The following is a 27,708-nucleotide window of genomic DNA, read 5'->3' on the forward strand; positions in this document are numbered from 1 at the left end:
GTGGAAATGCACTTGAAACCCACCTGGGTTCCTGCCAGCCTGACCCTCACTAGCTGTGTGAATGCAGAAAGTCACTTTGCTTCTGTGTCCTCATCTGTAAAATGGGTACAGTAACGCCAACTTCACAGGGCTACTGAGAGCATCGATGAATAATACAGATGCATAAAGCATCTGTAATATAGAAGGTGCTGAGCCAACTGTAAGCCCAGCTCTGTTGTCCTCAAAGAGAGTTTTCGTGGGGAAAGAGCACAGCTCCCTTCTACCTCAACCCCCGCCAGCCAAAAGCAAAATGAAAGAATATTAGAAAACAGATACAGGTAAATGCTGCTATAAAATTGGGGGAGGGGAAAGTTTCTTCTCTTGTCGGTTGTTTGATAACCCAGACTGGACAAAGGGAAAGCAATGTGGAGACAGAATGGGAGGACTGCTGATTTGGGGTATCACTCATTATTTTCCCAGTGACTCGAATTTGACCTTCCCCAAACACAGAGCACTTTGGCCAAGAGCATCTTTAAAAGACCCTCGTTTGTAGACCTCCCAGAAAGAACAAAGTAGGGCGGGGCTAGGGAAAGGCAAGATCCTCGCTCCACCCGCATCCGCCCGCGGCGGCTCGGACTACAGCTCCCAGCATGCCCGGCGCTCGGTACCTGCCCACCTCCAGCCTCCTTGCCCGGAGGATGCAGACGCTGGGAAGAGCGATGAGGATGGAGGCCGGTGAGGCAGCGCCGCCGGCGGGGGCGGGCGGCTGGGGCAAGTGGGTGCGGCTCAACGTGGGGGGCACGGTGTTCCTGACCACCAGGCAGACACTGTGCCGCGAGCAGAAGTCCTTCCTCAGCCGCCTATGCCAGGGGGAAGAGCTGCAGTCCGACCGGGTGAGGCCCACGGGGTGGGCGGCCGCTGGGGATCCCTCGCTCTCTGGAATCTGGCTATTCAGCCAGGCCTGCTTGCGGGGTTGCTCCGAAGAGCTGGAGGCAAGAAGAACTGGTCGGAGGAGGGGAGAAGGAAGTGGATCAGAGAGTGAGCGATGTGCCCATTGCCTTGGCAACAGGACAACGCCAGGCTGGGGCCATTTGGAGCTTTTGAGCTCTACCCTGGGCTCCCCACCCAGGAGACTATTGGATAAGGTCTCTCCCATTTCTTTGGCGCTGTGGGGAGGACAGACACGAAGGGCCTTCTCTCCTCCCCAAACTGGACTCCTGCATCACAGGAGTTAGAGTCTGCTTCTCCCTCCCCTTTGGGGTGTGGGTGGCCTAGGGGTACAGGGAGCTGGGTGGAGAAATCCCAGGTTCCTTCTGAGCTGGGCTTCATGGGGAGGAACGCTGGCCTGGGGCACCATTTCTGGGTTCCCATCTCAGTTCTGCTGCAAACTGCCTGCATGACCTTGGGTCAGATCCTTCCCTGCTCCAGCTCAGCCTCCTGTCTGTAGCCCCAGGGGTCCAGCCTGGCGATGACCTCTAAGGCCCCTTCTCTCCCATTTCCTGACCTTCTGATGCTGTGACCTTGGGTGAGTCTCTTTACCTGCTGATGTCTCTGTCTTCTCTCTGTAGAGTTTCACTGAAACTCTCTCAAGGGGGAGGGTATCCAATGAGGTAGCAGCTCCTTTGGAAACTTGTAAACATCCCCAGAATAACTGGGGTCTGGTGGAGACCGTGTAGGGCTGGCTTCAGGCAACAACCTCTAAGAGGGACAATCCCTGAGCCCTACACTGGATTGGGTGCCACTGAAACTTCACTGGCTGCTCACAATTCTCCCCGGTTGTGGGGGAGAGGAGCAAGGCTCAGAGAGGTCAAGTCACTGACCCGAGGTCACAGAGTCAGGAAAAGGCAGATGCAGGATCTGAACCTAGCTGTATCTGACCCCAAGGCACTTTTACTCCATCATACCACTCCGTTTTGGAGCAAACACTGTGCCCCCGCCCACCCTCCCTCTATCCTTTACTGGGACTGAAGGGTGGGGGTATGTGCAGGGTCAGCGGGGAAGGGGGGCTCACTCTTTTCTCACTGCCTGTGCCCCTTGCCTTCGTAGGATGAGACGGGGGCCTACCTCATCGACCGTGACCCCACCTACTTTGGGCCCATCCTCAACTTCCTCCGGCATGGCAAGCTGGTGCTAGACAAGGACATGGCCGAGGAGGGTAAGTTGGTCCAGGGGGCTGGCCAGGGCCTGCATCCTAAGCCTGTCTTCTCTAGCCTGCCAGGGCCTTCCATGGTGGTCGAAAGGCATTTCTCCTATCCAGAGGAGACCTCTGTTTTCTTCCATGTTTCCTGCTGCTTCTCATCTCAGACAGGACTGGATGCCAAAGCCTCTGCCCAGGCTGAGCCTAGGGCCAAGGTGACTGGCCCATGCTTCCACTGGGTGCTTCCACCGGGTGGTGCTCTGGGGAAGTGGCAGAAACACAGGCAGAAGAGAGAGGAAGCCCTGAGGCCGGCAGCCTCCGCCGGGGGCGGGGATGTCCTTTCCCCTGGCTTCCTGGGAAGCCAGTGGTGAGCCGGGTGTGGGTAGAAATGGCCATGGGAAGAGGTATGCCTCTTTCTTTGAGTGATCGGGTATCTCAGATGCCTGGTGAGGGCTCACAGTCAGCAGGGAGGTGGAACGGGTGACTCTTCCCGAGATCTGACAGCCTCTGCTGCACAGTGCGGGTTGTGGGTGGAGGAAGGGGAGCGGGGAGGCTGCTCCCCAGCGGGCGTTTTGGTCCCTCCCAGGCCGGATAGCTGAGGCCCTGTAGATGTCCACTTCCTGGCCCAGCAGATGGCAGGGAAGCCGTGCCTGGGAGAATGGCTTCTTGGCAGAACCACAGCCTGAAGCAGGGACTATAGGTGGGTGCCAAGCCCACTTTTCCTTAGAGCACATGGTGTGGCTTTGGGTCAGCTGACCCAGCCAGGCCAGCTTGGACTTGTCACTTTTCCTTTCTGAGTCTCCACTGTGTGTATAAAGTGGGGCGGTGATCTCCATTAGGGATGTGTTCTGAGAAAACAGGCATCGCAAGTCCCGGGGCTTGTACCCTGAAGGGGTCTAACACAGCCCCTCCCTCCTCACTCGGGCCACAGTCTTCCCTCCTGACCCCTGTGGGACACAGTGGTCTAGAGGCCAGGTGACTCTCCAGAGGACCAGGGCTTCAGAATCAGAGCCCACTCTAGGCATCAGCTCTGGGAGCCCCACAGCTTTCCTGATGGCCCCTGGGGGAGCAGACACCATGGGCGTGGCCTGGGCCCAAAAGCTGCTCCCACGGGGAAGGGAGCTAAACACTCCAGCGTCACAGCTAACACCTGTTTACAGGTTCTGGGTTTGTCAAAGCCCTGGCATTCCCAGCACCTTCAGACAGGACTAGGGCCCTGCTCCAAGGGGCCAGGGGCTTTGGCAGGAAACCGACTAGTGTGTGAACCGTAGAAAGTCACTTATCCCCTTGTGCCTCCAAGCCTGCATCTGTGGAATGGGGTAACAATAGCACCCACCTTGCTGAGCTGCTGTGAAGATAAAAGGAGCGGATACAAGTGTGTCACTTAGTGCCATGCCTGGCACCAAGGACCTGTGATACAGAGTTTGTTGTCTGTCATCTGTAGGGCTCCACGGTGGGCATTCCTGGCAGTAGCACTCACTGACCGCCTCCTCTGTGTTAGGTGGATGTGAGCACTGGGGATAGCCAAGGACATCAGATGTGGGTCCTGTCCCCCAGGAGCCCAGAGGCCAATTGTGCAAAGGACCAGAAGTGTCCCTGCCCTGAGGAGCTGAGGGGAATCCAAAGGCTGAGGGCTGTCCCCTTCACTTGGGAGGGACTCACTCAGTCTCTAAGATGGTTCTCTTAACTGCGTGGGGACAAGAACACCCTGGGGCTTGTGATGAGCACAGGACAGGCTCTGCAGACTGTGAAGTGTGGTTGGTCAGGGAGATGCATGTGCACAAAGATTGTGCACTTAGTGGGATTGGAGGACAGAGGAACTTGAGTGTGAACCCCAGCCCTGCCCCATGCCGGGTGTGAGGTGTTGCATAGCTACTGCCTTGCCTGGCCCTTGGTTTCCCTGTTTGCTCGGTGGGGGTGATGAAAGTACCTACTTCTCGTGCTGAGAACGAACTACAGTAAAGAGTGCAACGTGCCTGGCATGGTGCTGCCTGCCGCTTAGCATGTGCTTCATCAGTGGGAGCATGTAATCGGGGTCAGCCAAGGCCCCTCTCACTGTGGCCTTCTAGGGTCCAGTCCCACAGGCCTGCTGCCTCTGGTTAGCCCCAGACTGGGGGACTGGCAGGTGTCCCGGGTCGCTGTGCTCAGCACAGCAGGGAGATGGTGAGGTTGAACGGCAGCCTCTTAGCCCTGCTATAGAGAGTGTGGGTCCCCAAGAAGGAAGTGTTTCCTCTTGCCTGAGCCCTGAACTCAGAGAGGCTCATCACCCTAGTGTGACTGGAGCAGGGGGTGGGGATGGAGGGGACAAGGCGAGAATGGGGCATGGGGGCAGTGGGAGTGATGGGGGTGCTGCTCTGTGTCAGGGGTCCTGGAGGAAGCGGAATTCTACAACATTGGCCCGCTGATCCGCATCATCAAAGACCGGATGGAGGAAAAGGATTACACCGTCACACAGGTCAGGGGGCAGCGGGGCAGCATCCGTGGCCAGAGCAGGGGGTGGTGGGGAGTGGGGACAGAAGGGAGGTCAGGAGAGGCAGAACTAGCTTTTCTTGGGAAGGCCGAACTGCCCTGTAAGGGGTTGTCCAGCTCCCAGATCGCCCCGCAAAGCTCCAGACTGGGAGACATATACCAGGTTCTGTCCTTGCCTTGGCTCTGTTTGCTGTGTGATCTTGGGCCAGTCACGCCACTCTCTGGACGCTCATTTCCTTTTGTGGCATATAGAGGTGCTGAGAACTACCCACCCTTCCCTTCCTTACAGGCAATATGGAGTCAGTGTGAGGGTACAGGGGGGCCCTGTAGGGGCAATGGGGATTAGTAACACCATACATTTCATGGGCTCAGGTGGCCCCCTGGAGCTGGCATGTCTGAGCTTGGACCCTGGGCCTAAGTGGCCCGTCTGTAGGAGGAGCTGGTGGGATTCTCTGCCCACCCTGGGGGAGAGGTAGAAGATGAGAGATGGGTAGGGAGGCACTGTCTTCCACTGTCCTTCTCTCCCCAGGAGCTTGAAGAGGGAGTGCTCTGTCTCCTGGAGGACCTGCCTCAGTTAGTGACCCAGGATGCCTCCTAAGCCCTTTTTCCTTACCCCTTGTATCACCTGTGTCCCAATTCTGGTTCTGCAACTCTTTAGCTGGGTGACCTGGGCCAGTAACCAACCCTCTCAGAGCTTCCATGAACCTTCCTAGGGTTTTGGGAGGGACTAAGTGAAATTATGCATGTTGAGTGCCTGGCACATCACAGTTACTCAGAACGTGACTTCTGGCTTACCACCCCAACCCCATCCCCTCCTTCTGTCCTTCTTAGGGGTAGAGGGTAGGTGAAGAGCAGGTGCTCTCCTATCCCGGGATGCTGGGCACTCCCACAAAGTGCCCTCCACGTAGCCCTCTGCCCGCAGGTCCCACCCAAGCACGTATACCGCGTGCTGCAATGTCAGGAGGAGGAGCTGACGCAGATGGTCTCCACCATGTCTGATGGCTGGCGCTTTGAGCAGGTGGGTGGAGTGCACAGGAGCCACACCTCCAGGCAAAGCAAGCTCCTCTCTTCCCAAAGCCCCAGCCTTGGGGTTCCCCACTGCAGCCCCTACCCAGGAGTCTTCTTAAGGCAAACAAACAAGATTAAGAAAGGCCACACTTGGTAGCAGATTGATTGGGAAGGAGAGACAAAGGAAGCCCCACAGGCCTCAAGGCAGCTCTGGCAAAGCCTCCCAGGAGCTGGGTAGCGTTTACACCGAAGTGTGTGAGTCTCTGCCCCTCAAGCGACGGTTCTGATGAGAGGAGACAAGATCCGTAGAGGAGAGCGGAGGTCCCCTGGGGGCCACACCTCTTGTAGCAATTCCACAGGCATAGATTCCAGGTTCCCACAAGGGACATGCCCAGTTCCAAGCATGGCCACCTTCAGAAGCACAGAGCAGCAGCCTCCCCTGAGGTATTCACGATGACCTGCATTTCCTCCCAGTCCTGATGCAATTTACCAGCCAGGAGAGATTTTTATCATAAACAGGTTGCCCTAATAATCCAGTTGACGTCACACCTTTCTCAGGTTTCCAGAGGATCAGAGCCAGCAGCCAACCCAAGGTCAGATTGGCCCTTAGAGAGGAGAAGGGTTGGGCTGCCTTTTATCCATACAAGCTCCCTCACACCTGGAGGTTGAAGAACGGAGAGGAAGGCCAAGCTCCCCAGCTTGGCCAGGCCTGGGGGGAGGAACAAGCTCAGTCCAGGAACTGGAAGCCTGGATGCACATCTAGGCTTCACCACTGACGTGCTCTGCGACCTTGAGCAGGTCATCTTTCTCTTGGCCTCAGTTTCCCAATCTGTGACATGGGTCAGTAGTGCTTCTTTTGCCAGAACATTGTGTAGATTAGAAAGACCATGGATCAAGTCTCTAGCCCAGGGTAGGCCTCGAAACATTGAAGCTAGCTAGCATCCTATGAATTATTAGAAGCATTTGACTCTGTAGGATTCCAGAGAGGACTCAGGGTCCTGGATTCAAATCCTGTTCCACTCATTCTGGCCGTGGGAAGTGACCACCCCTCAAGACCTCATCTGCCAAAGGGGCTGGTCTTCCCTCTGTCTGCAGGATGAGGGTCCCTGGGGGCTGAATGAGACCCACCATGTGCAGAGCTTTTATCAGCCAGGAGGGGCCTGCAGATGTAGTTATTTTAGGGATCCCAGACCAAAAGTGGGGCTGCTTTCCTCTTCTCTCTAGGTGAGAGTCTTTGGCAATTGCATGGGCTCCCAGAAACCAAGCAAACATGCCAGGCACCACTGGCCTAAGGAACGGGTGATCTAGTCTACCTCTGCTTCTGAGAGTCTAGAATATTCTATGGTGCTCCACCAGGTCATGTGGACCCCATCCTGTGACTTGGTTCTGGGGCTGCTTCAGCCACACCCGGGACACGGGAGCACAGTCTGCCTGTTAAAGATCTCTGCCTGCTTCTGGAAGTAGCCTGCTAGATCTGGGACTAGGCTGAGTGGGGGAGAAACAGCAATGATAACTGCCTTCCTCTAAGGATCAGGCCCGGCCAAGCCATGTGGGGAGGCTGGCCCTGGAAATTGACCAGAGGCATAGGTTGGGGAGGTGGAGAGGACTCTGACTTTGGGCCAGAGGTGTCTTCTGGAAAGCCAGGGGGATGGGCCTGAATGGAGCAGCAAGATCAGGGCACAGTCAGTATCTTGACAGTGCCAATGTTTGCCCACCCCTGCCCCCCACCCCACCTGACCAATCATTTTCTCCCCACGCCCCATCCCTCCAGCTGGTGAACATCGGCTCCTCCTACAACTATGGCAGTGAGGACCAGGCAGAGTTCCTGTGTGTGGTGTCCAAGGAGCTCTACAGCTCCCCACATGGGCTGAGCTCCGAGTCCAGCCGCAAAACCAAGGTGAGCCCTCAGCCCAACCTCAGCCTCCCTGCCGTCCCTCCCTCCCCTTGCTGCCCTCCGCCTGGCCATCTGTGCTTCTTCTTTCTCCCTCCTGCTGCACACGCCTGACGCCCTGATCACAGCTGATGCCATCCATCCCATGCCACCCATGGTCCTGTCTGCCCACGCCAGTTACCCAGGCCCAGGCTCCAGGGACAGTGAGAGGAGATTAGCCCCAGGGTGTGACCAGAGTGGACTTAGATATTACTTGGATGGTGGTCACATGGCGGCCATGGGGCAGCATGGCACCGGGGGAATGCACTGGACTAGGGGTCTGGGCATGGTGTGAGTGCTCTGTGTGACTTTGGACAGGTCGCATCCTCTCTGTGCACTTTGGTTGTATTCTCAGAGAAGTGAGGGGGTGGACCACCAGCTTGGAACTTCTGGGATCCAAGGGGCCAGTTTAGTTCCTGGGGACCAGGGCTGGGGCAGGGAAGCCGAATCTGTTCATTCTGCCCATCCTGCAGGCTCCCCACATAGGACTCAGCAGCAGAGGGGTCTGGAGCCCTCAGGGTCCAACCCTGTATTTCCATCCTGGCCTGTGAGGCAGCCTCAGCTGGCTGCAGGGAGGGGGTTGATCAATGGTCCTATCACCCTGGACCCTGCGTTGGTCAGAAGCCTCAGGAGCCCGGGGTGCAACCGGCGGGGCAGGCAGCAGCCAGGCTGGGAAGAAAGGAGAGCATTCCTTCTAGAAGCCTGTCCCTGTGTGGTGAAGACTTAGGAACTCTGCTTCCCGTCTGTTTGTCTGCCTTCCTGTGCTGTGACTTCCCGTACCCACCCCACCACCAGCGGGGCCAGTGGCTGACGTGGCCTTGCAGGGGTGCAGGGTGAGCCGGCTGCTCCTGCCTCTCTGGGAGAGACCTCAGGATCTGGGATGTCAGAGCTGGTGCTGGCATCTCAGATCTGGCTGGTGTCTGCCCTGGGCCTTCCCTGGCCTCATATGTACTCTGGGTTGGTCCTTCTAAAATGAGGCCTTCCCGGGCGCCCCTCAAGGATACCCCAGCCACACAGCCACCCTCTTCGTCTTCCACCGCTGTCACAGCGGCTGGGCCCAGCCGCCAGCATCCTCAGCAGGTCCCCACCCTCCCGCTGGTTCCCCCAGGCCCCTCCCCAGGCTTCCCGGGACCGGACACGATGCACCGGCTTCTGTGGCTGTAGCGCTCCCCTCCCCAAAGGTCCTCCTTCTCTTGCCCCTCCCCTTTACCCTGAGACGGGGGCCCTCGGGGCCAGCCGCCAGCAGGCCCCGGTCCCCCGGTCAGTTCTGCGCTCTTTCTTCCCTGGGTCCGCCGGCTGGTTCACAGAGCGCGGAGGAGCAGCTGGAGCAGCAGCAGGAGCAGGAGGTGCAGGTGGAGGCAGATACGCAGGAGAAAGGTGCAGCCAACCCCCGAGGAAAATGATTGCTAGTAGAAGCCGGCGCCTCCCGCCCGCTCCCTGCTGGAGCCAGCTGCAGAACCTGGGGTCCTGGGGGCGGCCGGGGGTCGGGCGGGCCCACCAGGGTTAGCTCAGCTGCATGCCTGGCGCCTCACCTGCATAACCATCCCTTCTCTCACTTTCTCTTTGCAGCCCAGTCATCTCAGGATCCCGCTAACCTTTTCTCCCTCCCACCACCGCCTCCTCCTCCTCCGCTCCCCGCCGGAGGTCCTGCCTCATCTTCATCCACCTCTTCTTCCTCCTGGATCTCACCTACACCCTGCCTCTTCCCTCTCTGCCCCTGTCCGGGTTTTCTCTCTGCCTGCTCACACCTCCATCCCGGGGCTGCCCTGGTCCCAGTCTCCTGCGCCCTGCACCCAGGCGCCCCGGCCCCGCATCCCAGAGCACCCTGCCTGCCGCCTCCTGCACCCCTTCTGGCACCTCCTCCCTCCCGGGCCGGGGGGGAGGGGAGCAGCTGCACCTCCTCAGCGCCCCCTGCCGGCCATGTCTGAGGCACTGCTCCAGCGCTTCACCTCCTCACTTTTCCTCCTTGCAGGTTTCTGGCTGCACCCCCTCAGACCTGAGGTGGTGCTTGCAGGGAGGGCCTCTCCTGGGCCCCTCGCCTGCCCCCAGAGCTACCATGCCTGGTTCATAGCCTGGCGGAGCTGGAGGGAGGGGCAGAAGCCAGAAGGGTGCTCATCTCTTATTTCTTGAACTTGGGCCGAACTTCCGGCTGATTTTCTCCCCTCACCCAAGTTTCTCAGCCTATCTTGGCCTTGGGTATGAGGCTCTGAGAGCAGACAAGAGGGGGAGGAAATTCTCTCCCACCTGCCCATCAGCACCAGAGCCACACTGGGAAGGAGGGAAGGGAGACGGAAGCCAGGTGCCCAGACCTCATCCCTGACGCCCAGGACTCCTAATCACAGCCTCGGGGTACTGGGTCCCCAGTTTCTGCGGGGCTGGGAAGGACAGGCCACACTTGGATGCCCGTGGCCTAGGAGCAGTCAGCAGGAGCTGGCTAAGGATTGGGCTGTGGCAGAAGAAGCCCTGGCCAGGAGCCCACAAGCCCCCACTCCATCTTATCTACCTGCTGTGACCTTGGGCAAGTCACTGTCCCTCTCTGGGCCGCAGTTGCCTCTAAAATGGGGACAGACAGCTGTTCTCCGTGACCTTTTGTCTGAGACACTGGTGACTAGCCTCTCTTGGCCTTCACTCCCCCGGCCAGAGTCTTGGCAGAATATGGACTCCTAAGAGGCCACCACCCAGCCCAAGATGGGGTGTGGGGTTCCCAGCAGACCGGCAAGCCAGGTCCCCTTCCTGTATCGCCTCCTTCTCAGCTCTGAATCCACTTTTTCTGGGCCTCAGCCCTCCTCCTTCCTCGCAGAAAGGACCTCGTGACTCACCTAACTCTCTCTCTCTCCCTGTCTCCCCCACCCAACCCCCCCCCTCCATTTCGATCTCCCCTCTGCCCTTCTCCTGGCCCTGCACTCCCCTCTCCTCACTGGCCCCACCCCTTCCTCCCCCTCCCGGTGTTCTGACCACCCCCACCCCATCCCCCTGCCCCTCTTATTTTCTAGCTGTTACAAGCCAGAGGCACCCGGATGTAAGGCCCCAGATCGCCTCCAGGGACTTGGGGTTCCGTTCTGAAATGCTTTATTTTTGTACCACGGGGTGGGCCCCCGGCCCGAGGCAGAGGAAGAGCTCTCCCCGCTGTCACCTCTGTCTACACCCCAGGGGATGTCATTCACCCCTGCCTCCGGGGTCCGGGAGGGGGCCCGCGGGGACCTCTCAAGTCCTGAGGTGGGCCCTGGGACCCCTGGGCAGAGCTGTCTGCCTGTGGTCGAAGTGTGGTGTTGTCCAGCTGTGTCTCCCAGGCACCCACGTTCCCGCCCCCAGGGCCCCCAGCTGCATGGCAAATACTACGCTCCCCCGCAGCCCAGTCACGTCACCTCCTTGAGCCTGAGTGTCTCTGTGTGTCACCCGGGTCACATCCTGCCCTACCTACCTCACAAGGTGTTGTGAGGTTACCGAGACGGGCGAGGGCCCTGAAGGCCCTCAGGGAGGGTGTAAAACGCAGGCTGGCCCAGCACAGAGATGCAGGGATTGGTGGGGGCGAAAGGTCTGGGGGTTGGCCATATTTGAAGGAGGGGGTGGGTGACTTGGCCTTCAGCTTGGCTGCTCCCCACGCCCACCCCATCCACTTCATCTGTACTGCTGGGCGCAGAGTGGCCTGGCCAGGAGGGAGGCAGGCACTGATTCAGCAGGGGCAGCGGGGCCCCTCAGGAACTGATGACAAGGGAAAGGGACCGTCCTCCCTCCACCCAGGGGAGAGTCTAGGGCTGGCAGGGGCTGAACGAGGGGCCTCTCGCATTTATGGGCTCCTGGGCCAGGTTCTTGCTTCTCAGCTGTGTCCAACCCCATCGTAATAAAACCTGAAGAAACAGCCGGCCTGGCTGCCTCCCTTTCTCTGGGCCACATTTGGGGACAGCGCTCTGTGCATTTAGTTGTGTCCAATTCTTGTGACCCTGTGGATGAGTCCACCAGGCGCCTCTGTCCATGGGACTTTCCAGGTAAGAATACTGGAGTGGGTTGCCCTTTCTTCCTCCAGGGGATCTTCCTGACCCAGGGATTGAACCCAAGTCTCCTGCATTGCAGGTGGATTCTTTACCTGCTGAGTCATCAGGGAAGTCCCTTGGATCAGGGGCTAAACTTAAGGTGGGATAGACAGCCCAAAGGTAATGGGGCTTTTCCCTAAAGTCCTGGGGTCTGCCTGTTGTCACTCTCCCGTGTGTGTTAAGGGGAAGTATCATGGCTGGATCCTCTGTCCCGTGGGTGGGCGTCCAGGGGACCAACGCTGCCTTGCTGGGTGAACTTTGGAAAGTATCTGCCCCTCTCTGGGTCTGTTTCTTCATGGGTAAAGCAAGGGGTTGGACGAGATGACTTCTAAGGCCCTGCCCCCGGGGTTACTCAGTCTCTCACGGCCTTGAGGCAGAAGTGGATTAGCTGGGATGCTGAGGGATGGGGAGCTAGGTTTCTGGGCATCTGGAGTTTCCCTTCCTCACCTCCCCATTCAGCTGGCCCTCTGCTCCCCAGCTTTGCCCTGCCACCTCCGCTCCATCCTAACTTCCCAGGACGTCCCCTCTGCTTCCTGCTGTGATACCTTCTGGTCACCTCCACCCTCTGCCCCAAGTCCTAAGAAATACAACCCGCAGGCTCCCCTCCATCTTCTCAGAGTCCAACAAAGCCCTGCCCACCCCCACCCCACCTGGCCAATTCCTTAACCATGTGCTGGTCCTACTGAGTGTCTACCTTACCTCCTTCCTCCCCTCCCCCAGCAGTTTATCTTGCAGATTTTGGGGGGGACATCTCTGCAAAGCCATGATCCCCTAAGCAGAGGCCCTCCCAAGCCCACTCAATGCCCTGGGGGTCCTCACTTCTTCCCTTGAGTCCACCTGGCTCTCTGGGTTGACTTCACTTTCTGTATCGCAAAAGGGTCACCAGGCGGCTTGTTAAAAGAACAGATTACACCCCCCCACACAATTTCCACTAAGACTAGGATAGGCCAGGAATTTGCATTTTAGCAGAGTACCCTCTGGCAGTCTTCTGCTCCCCCTTTGAGAGGCACCCCGGGGTAGTCCTGTCCCCTCCCCAAAGGTGACCCCCCATAGCAGCTGCTCCATCTGCTCCGTCTCCACAGTGGGGACCCAGCAGGTGAAAGGCTTCCCCACATGTGGTTCTGGTGGCCACTCCTTGTCTCCCTTTGAAAACCCTCTGGAGACTAGGTCCCTGCTGAGGCTCCCCGCTTCTTCTTCCTCCCACTCTGTGCTTGACACCCCCCTTCCTCACCTCCACGAGGGCCCACCCCATGGCCCTCCCTGATCACTCCCAATCAGGCCATAGCCTTGGCTGTTAAGACTCCACCCCCTCAGCTCCCCTCCAGCCACTGGACACACCCCTCAGCCTCCTACTCTGGGCCCCCACTTCTGCAGTGCTTGTGTCTCCCCTACGTCTTTGGTCTTCCCTGGACCACCTTCCATGCAGGGTGGTTGGAAAACCCCCCCTCCAAACCTTTCTCAAGCTCTGCCTATCTCCTGGACATCTCCTTCCTAGGGGCACCTAAGTTCATGATACCTTCCCAGAGCCTTTCCTTCCCCAGGTGCCCAGGTCAGGCAATGGGTCCTCCACCAGCCCAGCCAGAAGAGGTCCTCAGATTACCCCCACCACCAACGCACCTGGAGGATAATGAAGGCCCTTTAATGCTGTGTCCATCCCTACTGCCCTGCTCAGTCCAGGCCTCCTCCTTCTTGAGTTCTACAGCAGCCTCCTCACCAGCTTCCCTGCCTCCCATTTTCTCCACGCTGATGTCAGTGTTGCTTCTAAATATGAAGCCACTTGTGTGTCACCTTCCTGCTCTAGAACCTTTCGTGGCTCCCCAGAGTGCCCAGCATCAGATCTTTAGCTCCACTCCAAGTTCTTTGCCATCTCATCTCAGTTTGCCCCTCCCCAAAGGAATTCTGCAAAGAATTCCTTTGCTTTGCCCCTAACCCCAACCTCTGTCCAAACTAAAAACAACTGACTTTCCCTAAGAGCCCACTGACTTTGAGGACTTTGTGCCTTTGCACATCCTCTTCCCCTGCCTGGAATGCTCTTCCCTACCTTGGCTGCCTTTGAATCCCAACTCAAGTTTCCTCCAGGCAGCTCTCCCTGACTTTCTGAGTTACTGGCTGCCTCCCCCAGAACCCTTCACACTCGGTCACCATCCCACCCCTCCCGAGATAAGGAGCCGAGTTCTGTGAGCTCCATGACCCCACTACAGCACTTGGCACGTGGTCAGAGCCTGTGAGGTGCTGAATAAGGGACGCAGAATGCAGAGGCAGTGCTGAGACAGAGAAGTGGTCGCCTGGGAATCAGGAGACAGGGCTTCTGCCCCAGGCTCCACTCCTGACCCCTCCCTGGTGTGATCAGGAGGCTCTCTGCCCCTCAGTTTCCTCCTAGGCTTCCAGAGGAAGCCCAGCACTTGTCCCAGCCCTGACTCTGACCTGTGTGTGTCTGACTCTTTGTGGCCCAGAGGACTGTAGCCCGCCATGTTCCTCTGTCCAAGGGAATTTCCAGGCAAGAATACTGAAGTGGGTGCCATTTCCTACTCCAGGGGATCTTCCCAATCCAGAGGTTGAACCTGTGTCTCTTGCATCTCCTGCTTGGCAGGTGGATTCTTTACCACTAGCACCACCAACTCTGACCTGAGGGCACCCAACCACTGCCTTCTCAGGGTGGCTCCTGGGATTTAGGCAGCTGCCCTGGAGGCCAGCCCTGCCCCCACTGACCCTGCCGTGGCCTTCTGGACACTTAGCCAACAGGCTGAGCAGATAGCAAGGGTCTCTTCAGTCAAGGGCATGAGATTGGTGCTGGGGCCCCATTCAACCCCCAGAGCAGGACCTTGGGTCAGACGGCTTTATTACACAGGGCAGCTGAGCTCACCTCTTGGTGAGAATGGGCAGTGAAGTCCCAAGGGGCAGGTGGGGTTGGGAGGACCCTGGACCCAGGGCTCCCCACCCTTTGGCTTGCAGTGGCGGCTGGCCCACTTGGCTGTCTCCAGGACTCTGAGGTCCCTTCCTGTGGGAGCACCTTCCTCCTCCACCACTCAAGTTAGGCCGAGGGCTTCAAAGGCTGGAATCTGCTGTCTGGAGAAGATGCCATCCCAACAGCCTTTGCACTGGGGCAGGGGTGGTGGTGGGAGGACCTGGCAGCCACAGGATCACTGCTCAACTCTTCCCCCCAAAGTCAGCAGTGGAGGAGCGGGGAGGAGAAGAGAGAATCAGGAGGCGACAGCCTGGATGAGAACCCCTCATCCAGGACTGGTAACCATCCCAGGCCCTCGGGTGGTCTGGACCACCAGCGGATGGCCCACCTCCCTCGTACCCTCACTGAGGCTGATATCAGGCATCAGGTTGGGGGACAGGAAATACCACCTCCTGTCCCCTCCAGGCCCTGCTGCCTGAAGAATACTTGCTCCCAACCCCCCGGTGGGTGCCCTGGGCTCTCTGAGTCCAAAAAGTAGGCCCCTGCTCTGCAGGGGGGCAGCTCCTCAAGTCAGCACCTGCTGGATCCAGCCTATCACACCAGTGATGCGGGTGTAGACGCCAAAATAGTTGGGCCGGCCGCAGCCCAGACCCCAGCTGACCAGCCCTGCCAGGAACCAACGGCCACTGGGCTCCTTGCACACCAGCGGGCCACCTGAGTCACCCTGTAAGGCAGAGAGAGACAGGACTACGTCAGGGTAAAGCAATCCACTTCCAGGTAAAGGGCTGGACTACTGGGGATAGTCTGAGAGTGACAGCAGGAAAATCACATCCCCTTTGGAAGCCTCCGATACATGGAGGGAGCCCGAACCAACCCAGCCTGGCCTTCAGCAGGGTCTGGCTGTCATGGAAGCTTGAATGTGCATCCCAGTGCCCTGTCCAGCTCTGCCTCCCTTCTGTGGGCTCCATCTAGTCCTCTCTGCTGGGTCACTTGGGCAAAGTGCCTCTCAGAGGATAAGAAGCAGAGCTGGGGCTGGGTCTCAGACCTGGCACCTGGGGTCTTTTCTGATCTGGGGTCTGCAACCTGGAGGCAGTCTCTCAACCTCCCAACCTTCAGTTTCCTCACCCACAAAGTGGGGACAGCCAAGCCCACCTTGCCGTGAGGCTGCTGCAGGCTGCTGTGAGCTGAGGGCCATGCCCTCTCCCCGCCCCTGGCACACTCCGTGGGAGTCACCTGGCAGGCATCCTTCTTGCCGTTGCGGTAGCCGGCGCACAGCATGCGGGGTGTCACCTGGTAGCGGTAGGCCTCGCTGCACAGGTCCTGCGGGATCAGCTGCACGTCCACCTTCTGCAGGCCGTTGCTGGTGGGGCCTGCCCGGCAGGATTGAGGGCAAAGGTAAGAGGGTCTGAGGTGCCCGGGGCTCCGTCTCTTCTCTTGGCTTTTCCTTTCGTATCTCAAGAGCTCCTTCCTCGTCCTGCTCTGCCCTCCCTCCCATCTCCGCCCTCCCCCTCACTGACGCTCTGTTCTGGCTCCTTCTCCAAGTGGCTCTTGGGGACAGAGCCCCCCACCCACCCACCAGGGCCAGTGTCCTCAGGTTCTCCTCCACCCCTGGTGGCCTGAGGCCTGAGGCCTCTTGGCCACCTCCCCTCTTCTCTGTGACAGCCCTGGGGAATTTTTCCAGAGCACACACCTCACGCTTTTGCTCCCACCTAAAACTCAGTCAGCCTCTGCTCACTGTCCAGCCAGCGCTTCTCCACGAGAATGCGTGTTTGGACCCCGCCACCCCACCATGGAATTTCACTATACACCCTGTGCCTAGCTCCACTGGAAGATCTGGTCTGTTCAGCTGGGGTGGGACCCAGACGCTGGTTTTCTTTTCTGAAGCCCTGAGACCTTCATTCAGGTCAGGAGTAGGAATTTTGGCTCAAGACCCTGACTGAGATCCCCTGCCTGTCCTTCCTGCCTGTCCTCACCCAGATCCACCAGCTCCCGGCTCCCCTCTGGTGCTGGGTGTTCTCAGGTGGGTTGCCACCTATGCTCTTACCAGAAACGCCTTTCTGCTTTGCTGGGACACTGCTGACCCACCCTGCAAGCCTCAGCTCAGCCCACCCCTCCTCTGGGCTGCCGTTGCCCCCACACCCCCATCCGTGTCAGCTCTTAGCACTGTCTCCTATTCATTTTTATACTGCTTTGTCCAACTCAATGCCCGCCATATAGTAGATGCTCACAAATGTGTCACTGAATGAATGAATGAGCAAGTGGACTGATCCTTGACCACTGTTCTCTATCATCCTCTTGGACAAGTCACTTTACACGTGAGCCTCAGCTTCTCCATCTTTACATTATCCCTCAACCTCACCCACCTCCAGATTGTAAAGCACAATATACACTCCTGAAAGCCACCACCACGGAGGGTGCAGGGCATGGCTGTAGTCGTGTACAGAACTGAGAGCTGGCCTCTATGGACAGCAGCCTCTGGTCAGCGCAGGAGGGAAGGACAGAAACTCATGTTTCTGAGAGGCAGTAGCAGGAACAGCAGAGTCTCTGGGGTCAGACAGTCCTGGGTTCTAGTCTCTATTCTAACTCTCCCTGGCTATGTGACTTTGAGTCAACACTAAACGTCTCTGTTTTCCCACCCTTAAGATGGGGTCCATGATAACCAATAACTAGAGTTGTTGGATGGATTAAATGAAATCATGTTGCCCTAAAATCTAACATCCATGTGATAAGTGTTAATAATTAAAAGTCTCCCCCCAACACAGACATATACCCTCCATTGTCCAAGAAGCACAGGGTTGGAGCTTGCCCAAGGGCCATGGGGTCCCTGGCCTGCCCTGTCACCCCACACATATCCCCCAGGATCGCCTCCCATGACTTTGGTTCTCCTTAAGTGCCCTTCACTTGAAAGGTATTGAAACTCCAATACTTTGGCCACCTGATGCGAAGAGTTGACTCATTGGAAAAGACTCTGATGCTGGGAGGGAATGGGGGCAGGAGGAGAAGGGGACGACAGAGGAGATGGCTGGATGGCATCACCGACTCAATGGACATGAGTCTGAGTGAACTCCGGGAGTTGGTGATGGACAGGGAGGCCTGGCGTGCTGCAATTCATGGGGTCGAAAGGAGTCGGACGTGACTGAGCGACTGAACTGAACTGAACTGAACTGCCCTTCTGGAAGGAAGGGAAGGGCCAGGGAGACAACCCATGGCCGTAGTAAAAGCTTTTTTTTTTTCTATGAAATACTACCCCATTTAATCCAGGACTAGCAAGAGTGGAGCCCCAGGGTCCCTTGCCAACTCCCTTCCAGGCCCCGAAATTAGGCGAGCCAGACCCACCCCACCTCCCCTGCCCGCAGTCCAGCTCACCGCCTTCTCGCAGGGCACCCCAGCCTGTGATCCAGCAGTGCAGGCCCGCCTCGAAAAAGTGGGAGCGGGCAGGCAGGCAGATGGGCTGCACAGTAGCCGAGCGCACCACAGGGTGGTCAAGCTGCAGCAGGGCCACGTCGTAGTCGTGGCTGTCCTCCTCGTGGTATGGGTGCAGGAGCAGGCGGCTCACTTTGAAGGACACCTCTCCCGGCCAGCGTGAGCTCTGCCACACTTTGCCCAGGAACACGGTCCACAGCGCTGGGGATGCCATGCTGGGGCGGGAGGGGGACTTGCTCAGCAGCCGCCTCCCCCATCCCATCTCGAATCCCTGTGATAGCATTCCCACCTGGGGCCCGGTCCCTCACACCCATCCCCACCCTGCTCTGGCAGGCCATGTAGCTGGCAGTGTGGTGCTCAGTGCTAGCCCTGGAGTCTGACTGCCTGGATTTCAGCCCCAGCTTCATCCCTTCCTAGAGGTGAGTGTACCTCTCTAGGCCTCAGTCACCCCATCTGTGAAGTGGGAATAGCATCATCTGCTCATATGTTGGGGAATTCAATCAGACTGTGGATGTAAAAAAAAATCAGCACAGTGCCAGGCACCGGCAGATGTTTTCTGCACACTTTATAGATGGAGAAACTGGGAAACTCCTGGAATTTGCGGGTCCTCAGGAGGAGCGGGTGGGAGTTGAGTGTGAAAGAATTTGCAGAGACTTGGCTGTGCAGACCCCTGGAGGCCAGGTCAGCATCCAGGTTTTCTTTACTTTGTGGACAGTGGGGAACCAGGGATGGAGTGAAAGAACCTGGGTAGTCAGACCACACCCAGGAGGGCACCTGGGCACCCAGGCATAGGATGCAGAAGGGAGCTGGACTCTGGGCTGCTGCAGTGACCGGGGTGATGGTGGCAGCATGGACGGGCAGTGGCTGAAGACGCATTCGGACCACTGAGAGGGCTTGCTGCCTGGCTGAGTGTGGGGGAGAAGGAAGGGTGCCTGGGTGGCTCCAGGCCTTTGGCTTGGACTGTGCAGACCTAGGAAAGAGGAGGAGGTGTGGGGAGAGAGTCCAGGGCTGCTGTGCTGGGGGTTGGGTCTGGAGTACAGGGCATCAGGCTGGAGGTGGAGAGGGGAGCTGTTAGCCCACCACGGAGATGGGGGCATGTCTGTGGGTGGGGTGAGATGGCCCTTCTTGTGGGCTTCTCTGCTTCTCTCCCTCCCCAGGGTGGGGGACAGGCACACCTGGAGAAGGGTGTCATGACCTATAACCAGGGCAGGAATTCTGTTCTCAGCTCTACCCCAGTGTCTAGCACAGCCCCTGGCACATAGTAGAAGCACAACGCATATCGCTGAGTGGAGGAGTGAGTAAATGAATGGCTCACTGGCCCAGCTGAAAGCAAGACACCAGAAGCACAGCACAGCAGGGGTGAGCAACCTTTCCCAGGGCACAGAGTGTGTTCGAGGTAGAGGCAGGGCTGAAGTGTCGGGACAGCAAGTCTGAGGGGCTTCCCACAACCCTCCCCTCTGTCTGCTGAGATCTCAGACATGCTGCCCCTGCCCCCTCACCACCACCTTCCCTACCCACCTCTTGTGGCCTGTGTCCCCAGGCTCACCTTTCCTCCTGGAAGCAGTGGGCAGCAGTGATCACCCAGCGATCAGCGATGAGGGCCCCCCCACAGATGTGTCGGCCACGAACCTGGAGGCTGGCCTGCCACGGCCACTCACCCTCCGAGGACACGGCCCCGCCCACGATGCGGCCCAAGGGGCCCTGAAGGCCACAGTCTGGGGGCAGGGGCAGGGGTGGATGGAGGGGCAGGGGCAGGAGAGAACCAGTGAGAAACAGACACAGAGCAGAAGGGGAGGCATGGAAGAGGAGAGAGGAAAGACACAGAGGGGGCCAGGGAAAGAGAATGAGGGGGCAAGAGAGAGAGAGAGGTGGGCAGGACCCCCACGAGGGGGCAGAGGTGGGGTAAAGAGAGACAGATGGACAGACGGTGAGCTCTCCCTCCAGCCCCCCAGGGTGGGCACCTCCCTACCCCCCATGCTCAGGGGCCCAGCAGGTGGAGGGTGTCCTGCCCACCCCAGCCTGTCGGAACGCCCAGGGCTCACCGCAGTGCTGCTCATCCGAGCCATCCCTGCAGTCGGGGTGCCCGTCACACTGTGGGTTGGGCTTCTTCACACAGCTGTGGTCTTCACACCGAAAGGTGAAGGTCCCACAAGGCACCCCTAGGATTGGGGGGGCAGGGTGCAGAGGGTGGGTCCCTGAACCCAAAGGAGCCTCCAAAACAAGGTCCAGGGAAGATGGAGCCTGAGAGAGGCCAGGAGACGACTGGAGAGGGGTGCCTTGATCACACTAAAGGGTCCCCTGAGGCTCCTTTAGGGATCCCTAGAGGCAGGCCGTGTCCCTTCCCGACCCTTCGCTCCCTCAGACTGGTGTTATGAGAGAAGGTGACGTCTCCCCTCTCAGACCTGGGCTCCTGATGGTAGGGTCGTGCCTTCCCCAGGTGTGGTACCTGAAGCCAGAACTGTGCCTCCACCTTGAGATGAGCAAGGCTCCCAAGAGCAAGGCTATGTCCCTCCCATCACACTACCTTGGCCTGGCAGCCCTCCAGGCCCCCAGCCATCTAGACACCCACCTGCTCCTCACTGCCTTCACTGTGAAGAGCTTTCTGCCCCACCAGCTACCTCCTCTATTTAAGTTCTCTTCAAGGCCCAGTTCAAAGCCCACCTTCTCTAGCTTTCCCAGCCTCATCTCCTCCCCACCCTCCAGTCTTCCTATGCTACTGGACGTGATGTTCAGAGGCTTTGGCCCAGAGAGAGTAACCCATCTTTTTTTTTTTTTAATCAGATAACCCTGAGAGGACGGGGACCACTTCTCTGGTGCCTTTTATTTCATTTTCCTTACTCTGCCTTGCATATCACTGGGTAGTCTGCAAGTGAAGGTTGGATGGTCTGAGGGATGGGTGGGTGGGTGGATGGATAGATAAAACAATGGAGACTCAGACAAGAGATTGGGCAGACCAATAAATGTGTGGTTTGATGGTCTGATAAGACTGACACACAGCTATTTAGATGGATAAATGAGTGGATGTAAGTACCAATGGACAAACAAGTAGTTAGATCCCTGGACGGAGGCATGAACAAGTGCATTCATGGATGCATGGATGGAGGATGGAACAATGGACGTACAGACAGGTAATTTGGTAAACAAATAAAACCAACAAATGAGCAGATTGATGGCTTAGTGGACAGGGAGATAGGTGGTTGGACAGGCTGATGGATGAATCAGTGAGTGGATGTATGAATCAACGAACATACAAATGGTTGGAGAGACCAGAAGATGGATGGATGGATGGATGGAAGAATGGGTGGATGGGTATTTGGATGGATAAATAGATAGATGGATGGATGCACAGATGGATGGGTAAACAGATGGACATATAGGCACACTTATAGATGGGCTGGTAAGTATTTGGACAAGAGGGCAGAAACCTTTGTGGAAGAAGCATGGAGAAGGGCCAGGCTGTCTGGCTGAGCCCATTCTCTGGTTTCCCTCTAGATACCTAGTCCTACCCTGCCCTACCTTCCTGGCATTGCTCTTCGTCACTCCCATTGAGACAGTCGGGCTGCCGGTCACAGACCCTGGACAGGGGGATGCACGTGCTGTCCTCTTGGCACTGGAATGTGGCTCTGCAGACTGTGAGGACACAGAAGGGGGACAAGTGGGAGGAAGCCAGAGGCGCCAGGCTGGGGCTTTTTGTCTCCTGGAGACCATGCATGGTGTCACAAGCTATGATCACAAATCTCTTTCTCAGCCACTTTACACTTGAGTCTCACAGCAACCCGGTGAGATACTCCATTTCACTGGTGGAAAAACGGAAACAAAGTGACTTGTCTGAGGTCACCTGGCTGAGCAAGAACTTGAACCAGATGTTCTGGTTCCAAATATGAGATGTCTTCCCCAGCACGAAGGCAGGATCAGTGCAGAGGCAGGCACATCCCTCTTCCCTCCCACTTCCCTCCTCACATGTATAGACTTTGATGGGATGCAGGCGCTGTGATGGTGACTCTAGGGCCCAGAAGCCAGGATTCAGAGGCAGAATTATTATTCCAAGAGAATCCTGGCTTGGGGACCGTCAGAAGCCCCTTCTGATCCCCTTCTGCCAGGGTTGGGTGGCGGTGAGCACAGCCCCAGGAAGAGTCAGCAGCTCTGAACCCCTGCAGTGGAGGGTCCTGCTCAAAAGAGGCAGCTACAGCGTCCTCTCTTTGGCCACCCTGGGCCTGCCCAACCCTGCTTAAGAGTCTTCTTCCTCCTGGTCCTGCCCTCCCTCGTCTGCTCTGTTCCTTCTTGGATGGCTGCCTGGGCAGAAGGCTGAGGGTGATAGCCTGGTGGCAAGAAGCCATGAGCTGGGAAGCAGCATACCTGGGTCCCCGTTTATCTCTGCCACTGCCCCACGGGGTAGCCCTGGAGAGGACACTTGTCCATCCTGTGCATCCACCCTGCATCTCAGCACAGCGAGGGAGTTTCCTGAATGCTGATAACGGGAGCTGCCCATTGGGAGATCTCGAAATGATAGGCTCAGCCCAGCAGCACAGAGGTGGGGAGAGAGGAGGGACGGAGTGGATGGGCTGCTCACCGCAGTTTCTCTCATCCAGGCCATTGGGGCAATCCTTGACCCCGTCGCAGGTGGGCACACAGAGTCCATTCACGGAGCAGAGGAACTCTCCAGGACAGGCTGGATGGGGAAGGCACCATCAGGACACACATCATTATGAAAACACGTGCAGACACACCACACCTGTGTGCTCACATGTGTACCCATGTGCCTGTGTACATGGTCCACGTGGACATACATGTCTGGGGACATGCACACAGCACATACTCGGGTATGTATGAGTGTATATACCTCATAAACACCTATAAGTGCCTTGCACATGTGGGCACACGCAAAGCTGCCTATGTTCATGCACACATGTGGGCACATGAGTGAACACACACACACAACACTCCTAGTCTAAACTAGCCTCTAGGTGCTTCCAGGGAGGGCTAAGGAGCAGGGAGAAGCTGAAGGGGCTTTGGGGTCCCCCCACTCCCCGACCTGCCCACACTCACGATCTGACTGGTTGTACAAGCTGTAGTGCACCTGCACGCCGGGCCCAGTGAGGGAGATCTGGGACGTGAAGTTGATGGTGATGCCGGCGCTGGCAACCACAGGGATCCTCTCAGCATAGGGCTGCAGGGTGCGCAGGCCACATAGCCTAGGGGGGGACCAGAGACGGACTGAGGGCTACACGGGCTGGTCCAAGGCACGGGACAGCCTGGGTCCCAGTGTACAGACAGACCAAGGACAGGGCAGCTGGGGAAGAAAGGGGAGCACCCCGACCCCACCCCCACCTCTTCTGTCTTGGTTTCTCCCCTGGGTGACCGCCCACCCCCACAGTCATCTAGAAAGCAGCCTGGCAGTGTCACTGCCCTGCTCAGAAGCCTTTGATGCCTCCCCATTGCCGGCAGGATAAAATTTATCATCTGGATTCTAGTCCCAGTCACCTAGGAGCTGTGAGATTCTAGCAGGTCAGAGTCTTTCTCTGAATCTCACTTTCCTCACTTGTAAAACAAGGGAAATTCTCATCTCTGTTGACCTGATAAAGGGCTCCAATGTGTCAGTGGAAGGAAAATTCCTTTACTGGTCTACTCTCCATAGGCGAGAAGGAACGTTCCTAATGTACGCAGTGGGGCAAGAAGGCAGCCATGCTCTCCGTTCAAGCCTGTGCCTCCCACTGAGAAGTCTCCACACCCCTGGGGGCTTCCCTGTGGCTCTCTGGACACAAGGGGACACCAGTGCAGCTCTAGGACCAGCAGGTGATGGGCAGCACCTTCTCAAGCATGGCCACACCCAGGTGGGACCATCCCCCAACCATGGAAGCACACTCATATCCCTGCTGGCCGCCTCCAACCCCCACGGATGATGATTTTGTTCCCACAGAGCAGGTGGGAGACCTCCACGGAAAGGTGGAATCCCACGCCCTGGGGAGCAGGTAGGAATCCTCCCAACTCTAGGGCAGGGGGGAAAGGGGGCTTTTCCCACACAGCATTGGTCCCAGCTTGCCTCACAGAGCAAGTGGACATGCTTTCATGGAAGGTGCAGCCACACCCCCAGAGTGGCAGGACCCGCCGCAGAGAGCTACCCGGGGCACCCTGCCTTCCCAGGCGGGACACCCTCACGGAACAGATGGCTCAGCCCCATCAGATATTAGGAATGCCTGCCCCTATAGGGAATGTCTTTACAGATAAGAGAAACACCCAGAATACAGGTGGAAAAGTCTACGGGGAGAAGTGAAAATGCCCCCAGCAGAGAAGGTAGGAGGAAGTCAGGAAAGCAAGTGAGAGTGCCCCAGAGCATGATGGGAACATCTCACAGCAGATGCAGCAGCCCACATTGCAGGTCCCCTAATTCCCAGGGGTCAGAGGCTCCCTGATAACTCCTAGAACATGGCAAGCACTTACTGGTTCAGTAATAGTTGGAGGCCTCATTGCATGGGGATTTTGAGGTCACAGCAGCTCCACCCTATAAGCAGGAATTGTTCTCATCCTGTTTTCCAGAAGAGACTCAGCAAGGGAAATGAGAAGGTAGGCAAGAATCCAGCCTCCTCAGGACCCAGAAGGCCCCACCTGGCCTGCTCTACGGGGAGGTGGGCACCCTGACCCTCATGCCACATGAGCTCCAGAGGCTGAGACCTCATGTCCCCTGTGGCCCCCCTCAGACCTGGCCATACTGTCTGGCTGTGGGAACCATATTCTTGCCCCTATGCCAATGAACAGTTCTCAAAATGTGGTCTGGGGACCCTTGGAGGTTCAAAGAGAAAACTATTTTTATAATAATTCTTAGGTATCATTTGCTTTTTTCACTCTCATTCTCCACAAGGATAAAGTAGAATTTTCCAGAGACTATTTAAGGACGTGCATGTGTGTTCACTCACTCAGTTGTGTCCGACTCTCTGCAACCCCATGGACTGAAGCCTGCCAGGCTCCTCCACTCATGGGATTCTCCAGGCAAGAATACTGGAGTGGGTAGCCATTCCCTTCTCCAAGGGCTCTTCCTGACCCAGAGATCAAACCTGGGTCTCCTGCATTGCAGGCGGATTCCTTACTGTCTGAGACACCAGGGAAGCCCCCATGTAAGAATACAGTAAAATTTTCCAGAGACTACGGGATATGTGATACTGTAACCCACTGAACGAAGAAGCAGGTGTGCGGATTCAGTCCTGGTCTGTTAATCCAATTACTAAATAAAGTTGCAAAAACATAAAATGAGGATATTTTTCTTCACCAAATGGTTTTAGTTTTGGAAAATATAATTCATTTTCTTTATGTTAAAATGTAATGGGTTTCTTCTTTTAAATGAATTGATAAATATGTTTAAATGTTTTAAGTTTTCATTTCTACTACTGCACATATAGTTTACAAATATAGTTTTTATATGAGGCAGATAACTCTCTGGGTTGCTCAATAATTTTTAAAAGAGTGTAGAGGATTCTGAAATGGAAATTTTTGAGAACCGGGGCAGTACAGCCCAGGGGGACCAGAGAGGGATGAGGTGCCACCAGGGGGCGTCCCGAGCAAACCTGGTTCTTATCCTTTCAAAGCTAAGGAAACAAGGCAGGGATGGTGGTGGGATCGGGCGATCGTCTATCTGTTTTAAAAGTATTTTAGTAAAAGTTATCAAGGATTACTATCCCCAGAGACTTGTCCTGGGGATTGTATAGGGAATCTGGGGGTTGAGAGATACTGAGCAAGGGGAAATGAGAAATTAGGGGCATCCTGAACATACTTAAAGTTCAGGGGCCTGGGGCATTGTCCCCACATGCTCACCGTGGACAGGGATGGAACCAGAGCTGGGTTAGAGGGGAGGGAAATGTTATGTTTATAAGAATTTGAGGGCTGCGTGGTCGCCGTGGCCAGAGGCTCTAAGGACATTTTGGAGGCAAGGCTCTTCGTTAGCAGACACGAACAAAAGAATTCACGGCAGAGGCTGAAATCTGGCGACGCAGGCTAAATTACTCAATCGAAAGAGGATCTATTTAGCCTATGCAGTGTTAAAAACCTTTTTAAAAATGCATGTGCCAGCTAATTTCACATAACGGCCTAGATTCTTGCTTCTGAAAAACACACCCCAGAAACATTGGCTGGAAGTAATCAGAGGCTGCTCGAATTAGCCAGGGCATGTATAGTCCAGCTAAGAGGCTCCTCCCTCCCTTGCTCCCTCTCCTCCACGGCACCCCAGCTTATGGAACTACACACTGGCTTGGCCTCTTTGCACATTTTCGTTTCTGGTTCTTACTGCAGTGCCTTCTGGGAGAGGGTTTAAATCCCCTGACTCTCCAATCCCTCTTCATCTATCAAATGCTGCCCCCACCCCCATATACCCTCTCCAAGGCACGCCAAAAGTCTGAAGACTGTGGAGCCCACCTCCCATCTCAGCTACAAAGTACTCGCGGTCTGAAGGCACCATTTTTTGCACTCATGCCTGCCTTGGTTTCTCCCTTCTCTGAATGTGAGGAATTTTGCTTCTTGCCTCACATAGACAGTAAACAGGGATCCGGTCAACCTTGCATATCAGCATCTCTAACTGAACTCAGGGAGTTCAAGAAAGGTGGATGGATAGAAGGGTGGGTAGATAGAAAGAAGGAAGGGTGGGTTGGCGTATTGATGGATGGATGGATGGATGGAAGGAAGGAAGGACTGATGGATAGATGAAGGATTGAAGGTGGATGAATGGATAGAGAATATATACATCTATGGATAGATGAATATATACACACAGATATTCCCTTCCCTCAAGACAGGCTAAATGGGAAAGAGAGTCAGAGAAGGTGAGCACTGAAAAAGGAAGGTCAGCCGTGTCTCACGTGGCCAGAGCGCTGGACCTGAAGCTGCAGAGCTGAGGCTGAGGCTGGGCTTCGCCACGTGAACCAGCTGTGTGACCTTGGGCATCTCACTCAACCTCAGCAAGCTTCTGTTTTCATGTCTGTAGTAAGACGGGGTGGTAGCTCCCCGTCGGATGTTTTATGGAGTGAATGAGAAGGGATTTCTTTGAAAAATAGTTGCTGACGTCGTCGGGCTGTGAGCTCACTGAGGACAGTAGCTCCTCCTTCCACACTGCCAGCCCCCAGCAGTGCCTGGGGAGCCTCTGTGGCCACCCAGGGGCTCTGGAGACCAGAAGGGCTACCCTATAGCTAGGCCCAGCCTGAGGGGATCCAGCAGGCTTAAGGAGCCAGTGACTCTGCCTGTCGCCATCAGCGAAGTGGAAATGGTTGGGCAGATCACAAGAAAAGTGACATCACAGGGGAGGAAGCTGGCAGGAGGCAGGTTCCCAGAAAGGGGGAAGCCTGTGCTGTATTGACGCCCCGTCAGAGTGGGTTCTGTGAAACCCAGCCGCTGCTGGCCGGATCTCACGAGGTCAGCTCCCTCCCCCGCATCCAGGCCACTCAAAGGGCAAGAGGCCTAGGCCAGGGAGAAACTGGGGAGGAAACAGGGTGGGGCGGGGGAAGGCAGAAAGGGCTCAGAGGAGGAAGGTGACTTGCCCAAGGATGCCTCGCCAGTGGAGGGAGCCCAGCCAGCCTCTCCTCATCACCATGCTGGCACTGAGGGGTGAGACCCCCTCTCCCCCAACCTACCCTCTGTCGCTCTTCATCAATGGCCATTCTGTGCATCCCCCTCCCTACAAATCCTGTGCCTGGAAATCTACACCCTTCCCCAGACCTCTCATGTCTGCCACCCACACAAGCAGATTTTCCAACAAATGCTTATTCAAAGAATTTCCCAGCAACTACATGGGCTGATGGTTATCAAAAAAGATCAGAACTAGAGGAAACGGTTTGCCCAGTGCTTGTAA

At 56.7% G+C, this 27,708-nt stretch overlaps 2 protein-coding genes across 10 annotated transcripts in view; one reads left to right on the forward strand and one right to left on the reverse strand.

Annotated features, from left to right (window-relative positions):
* The first annotated feature begins 643 nt into the window (after nucleotides 1-643).
* Nucleotides 644-11,384, forward strand: KCTD17 (potassium channel tetramerization domain containing 17). 5 transcript variants are annotated; one of them, XM_010805341.3, is made up of 9 exons: nucleotides 665-872; nucleotides 2,026-2,134; nucleotides 4,480-4,571; nucleotides 5,508-5,603; nucleotides 7,365-7,490; nucleotides 8,831-8,900; nucleotides 9,093-9,167; nucleotides 9,496-9,586; nucleotides 10,517-11,382. In XM_010805341.3, the coding sequence occupies exons 1-9, from the start codon at nucleotides 678-680 to the stop codon at nucleotides 10,584-10,586; spliced, it is 924 nt and encodes a 307-aa protein (XP_010803643.1). In that variant the 5' UTR covers nucleotides 665-677; the 3' UTR covers nucleotides 10,587-11,382.
* Nucleotides 11,385-14,376: 2,992 nt separating this feature from the next.
* Nucleotides 14,377-27,708, reverse strand: part of TMPRSS6 (transmembrane serine protease 6) — a 39,518-nt gene continuing 26,186 nt past the window's right edge. For 4 of the 5 annotated variants that reach the window (XM_059887000.1, XM_059886998.1, XM_059886999.1 and 1 more), the window contains 8 exons: nucleotides 22,929-23,074; nucleotides 22,453-22,551; nucleotides 21,399-21,512; nucleotides 19,925-20,041; nucleotides 19,429-19,597; nucleotides 17,826-18,097; nucleotides 15,612-15,829; nucleotides 14,377-15,183 (listed from right to left, as the gene is read on the reverse strand). In XM_059887000.1, coding sequence (XP_059742983.1) covers nucleotides 15,025-15,183; nucleotides 15,612-15,829; nucleotides 17,826-18,097; nucleotides 19,429-19,597; nucleotides 19,925-20,041; nucleotides 21,399-21,512; nucleotides 22,453-22,551; nucleotides 22,929-23,074 — 1,294 coding nt within the window. In that variant the 3' untranslated portion in view covers nucleotides 14,377-15,024. The remainder of the gene's footprint in view (nucleotides 15,184-15,611; nucleotides 15,830-17,825; nucleotides 18,098-19,428; nucleotides 19,598-19,924; nucleotides 20,042-21,398; nucleotides 21,513-22,452; nucleotides 22,552-22,928; nucleotides 23,075-27,708) is intronic. The other variant, XM_010805347.4, reaches the window with a different exon arrangement.

The sequence above is a fragment of the Bos taurus genome, chromosome 5 (assembly GCF_002263795.3).
Source record: "Bos taurus isolate L1 Dominette 01449 registration number 42190680 breed Hereford chromosome 5, ARS-UCD2.0, whole genome shotgun sequence".
NCBI lineage: Eukaryota > Metazoa > Chordata > Mammalia > Artiodactyla > Bovidae > Bos > Bos taurus.

Excerpts from the sequence above, each read along its gene's own strand:
- KCTD17 (XM_005206855.5), top strand. The coding sequence starts at position 678 with ATGCAGACGCTGGGAAGAGCGATGAGGATGGAGGCCGGTGAGGCAGCG. Across the intron at positions 873-2,025 it reads AAGAGCTGCAGTCCGACCGG|GATGAGACGGGGGCCTACCT; the intron begins GTGAGGCCCACG and ends TTGCCTTCGTAG. Across the intron at positions 7,491-8,830 it reads AGTCCAGCCGCAAAACCAAG|AGCGCGGAGGAGCAGCTGGA; the intron begins GTGAGCCCTCAG and ends GCTGGTTCACAG.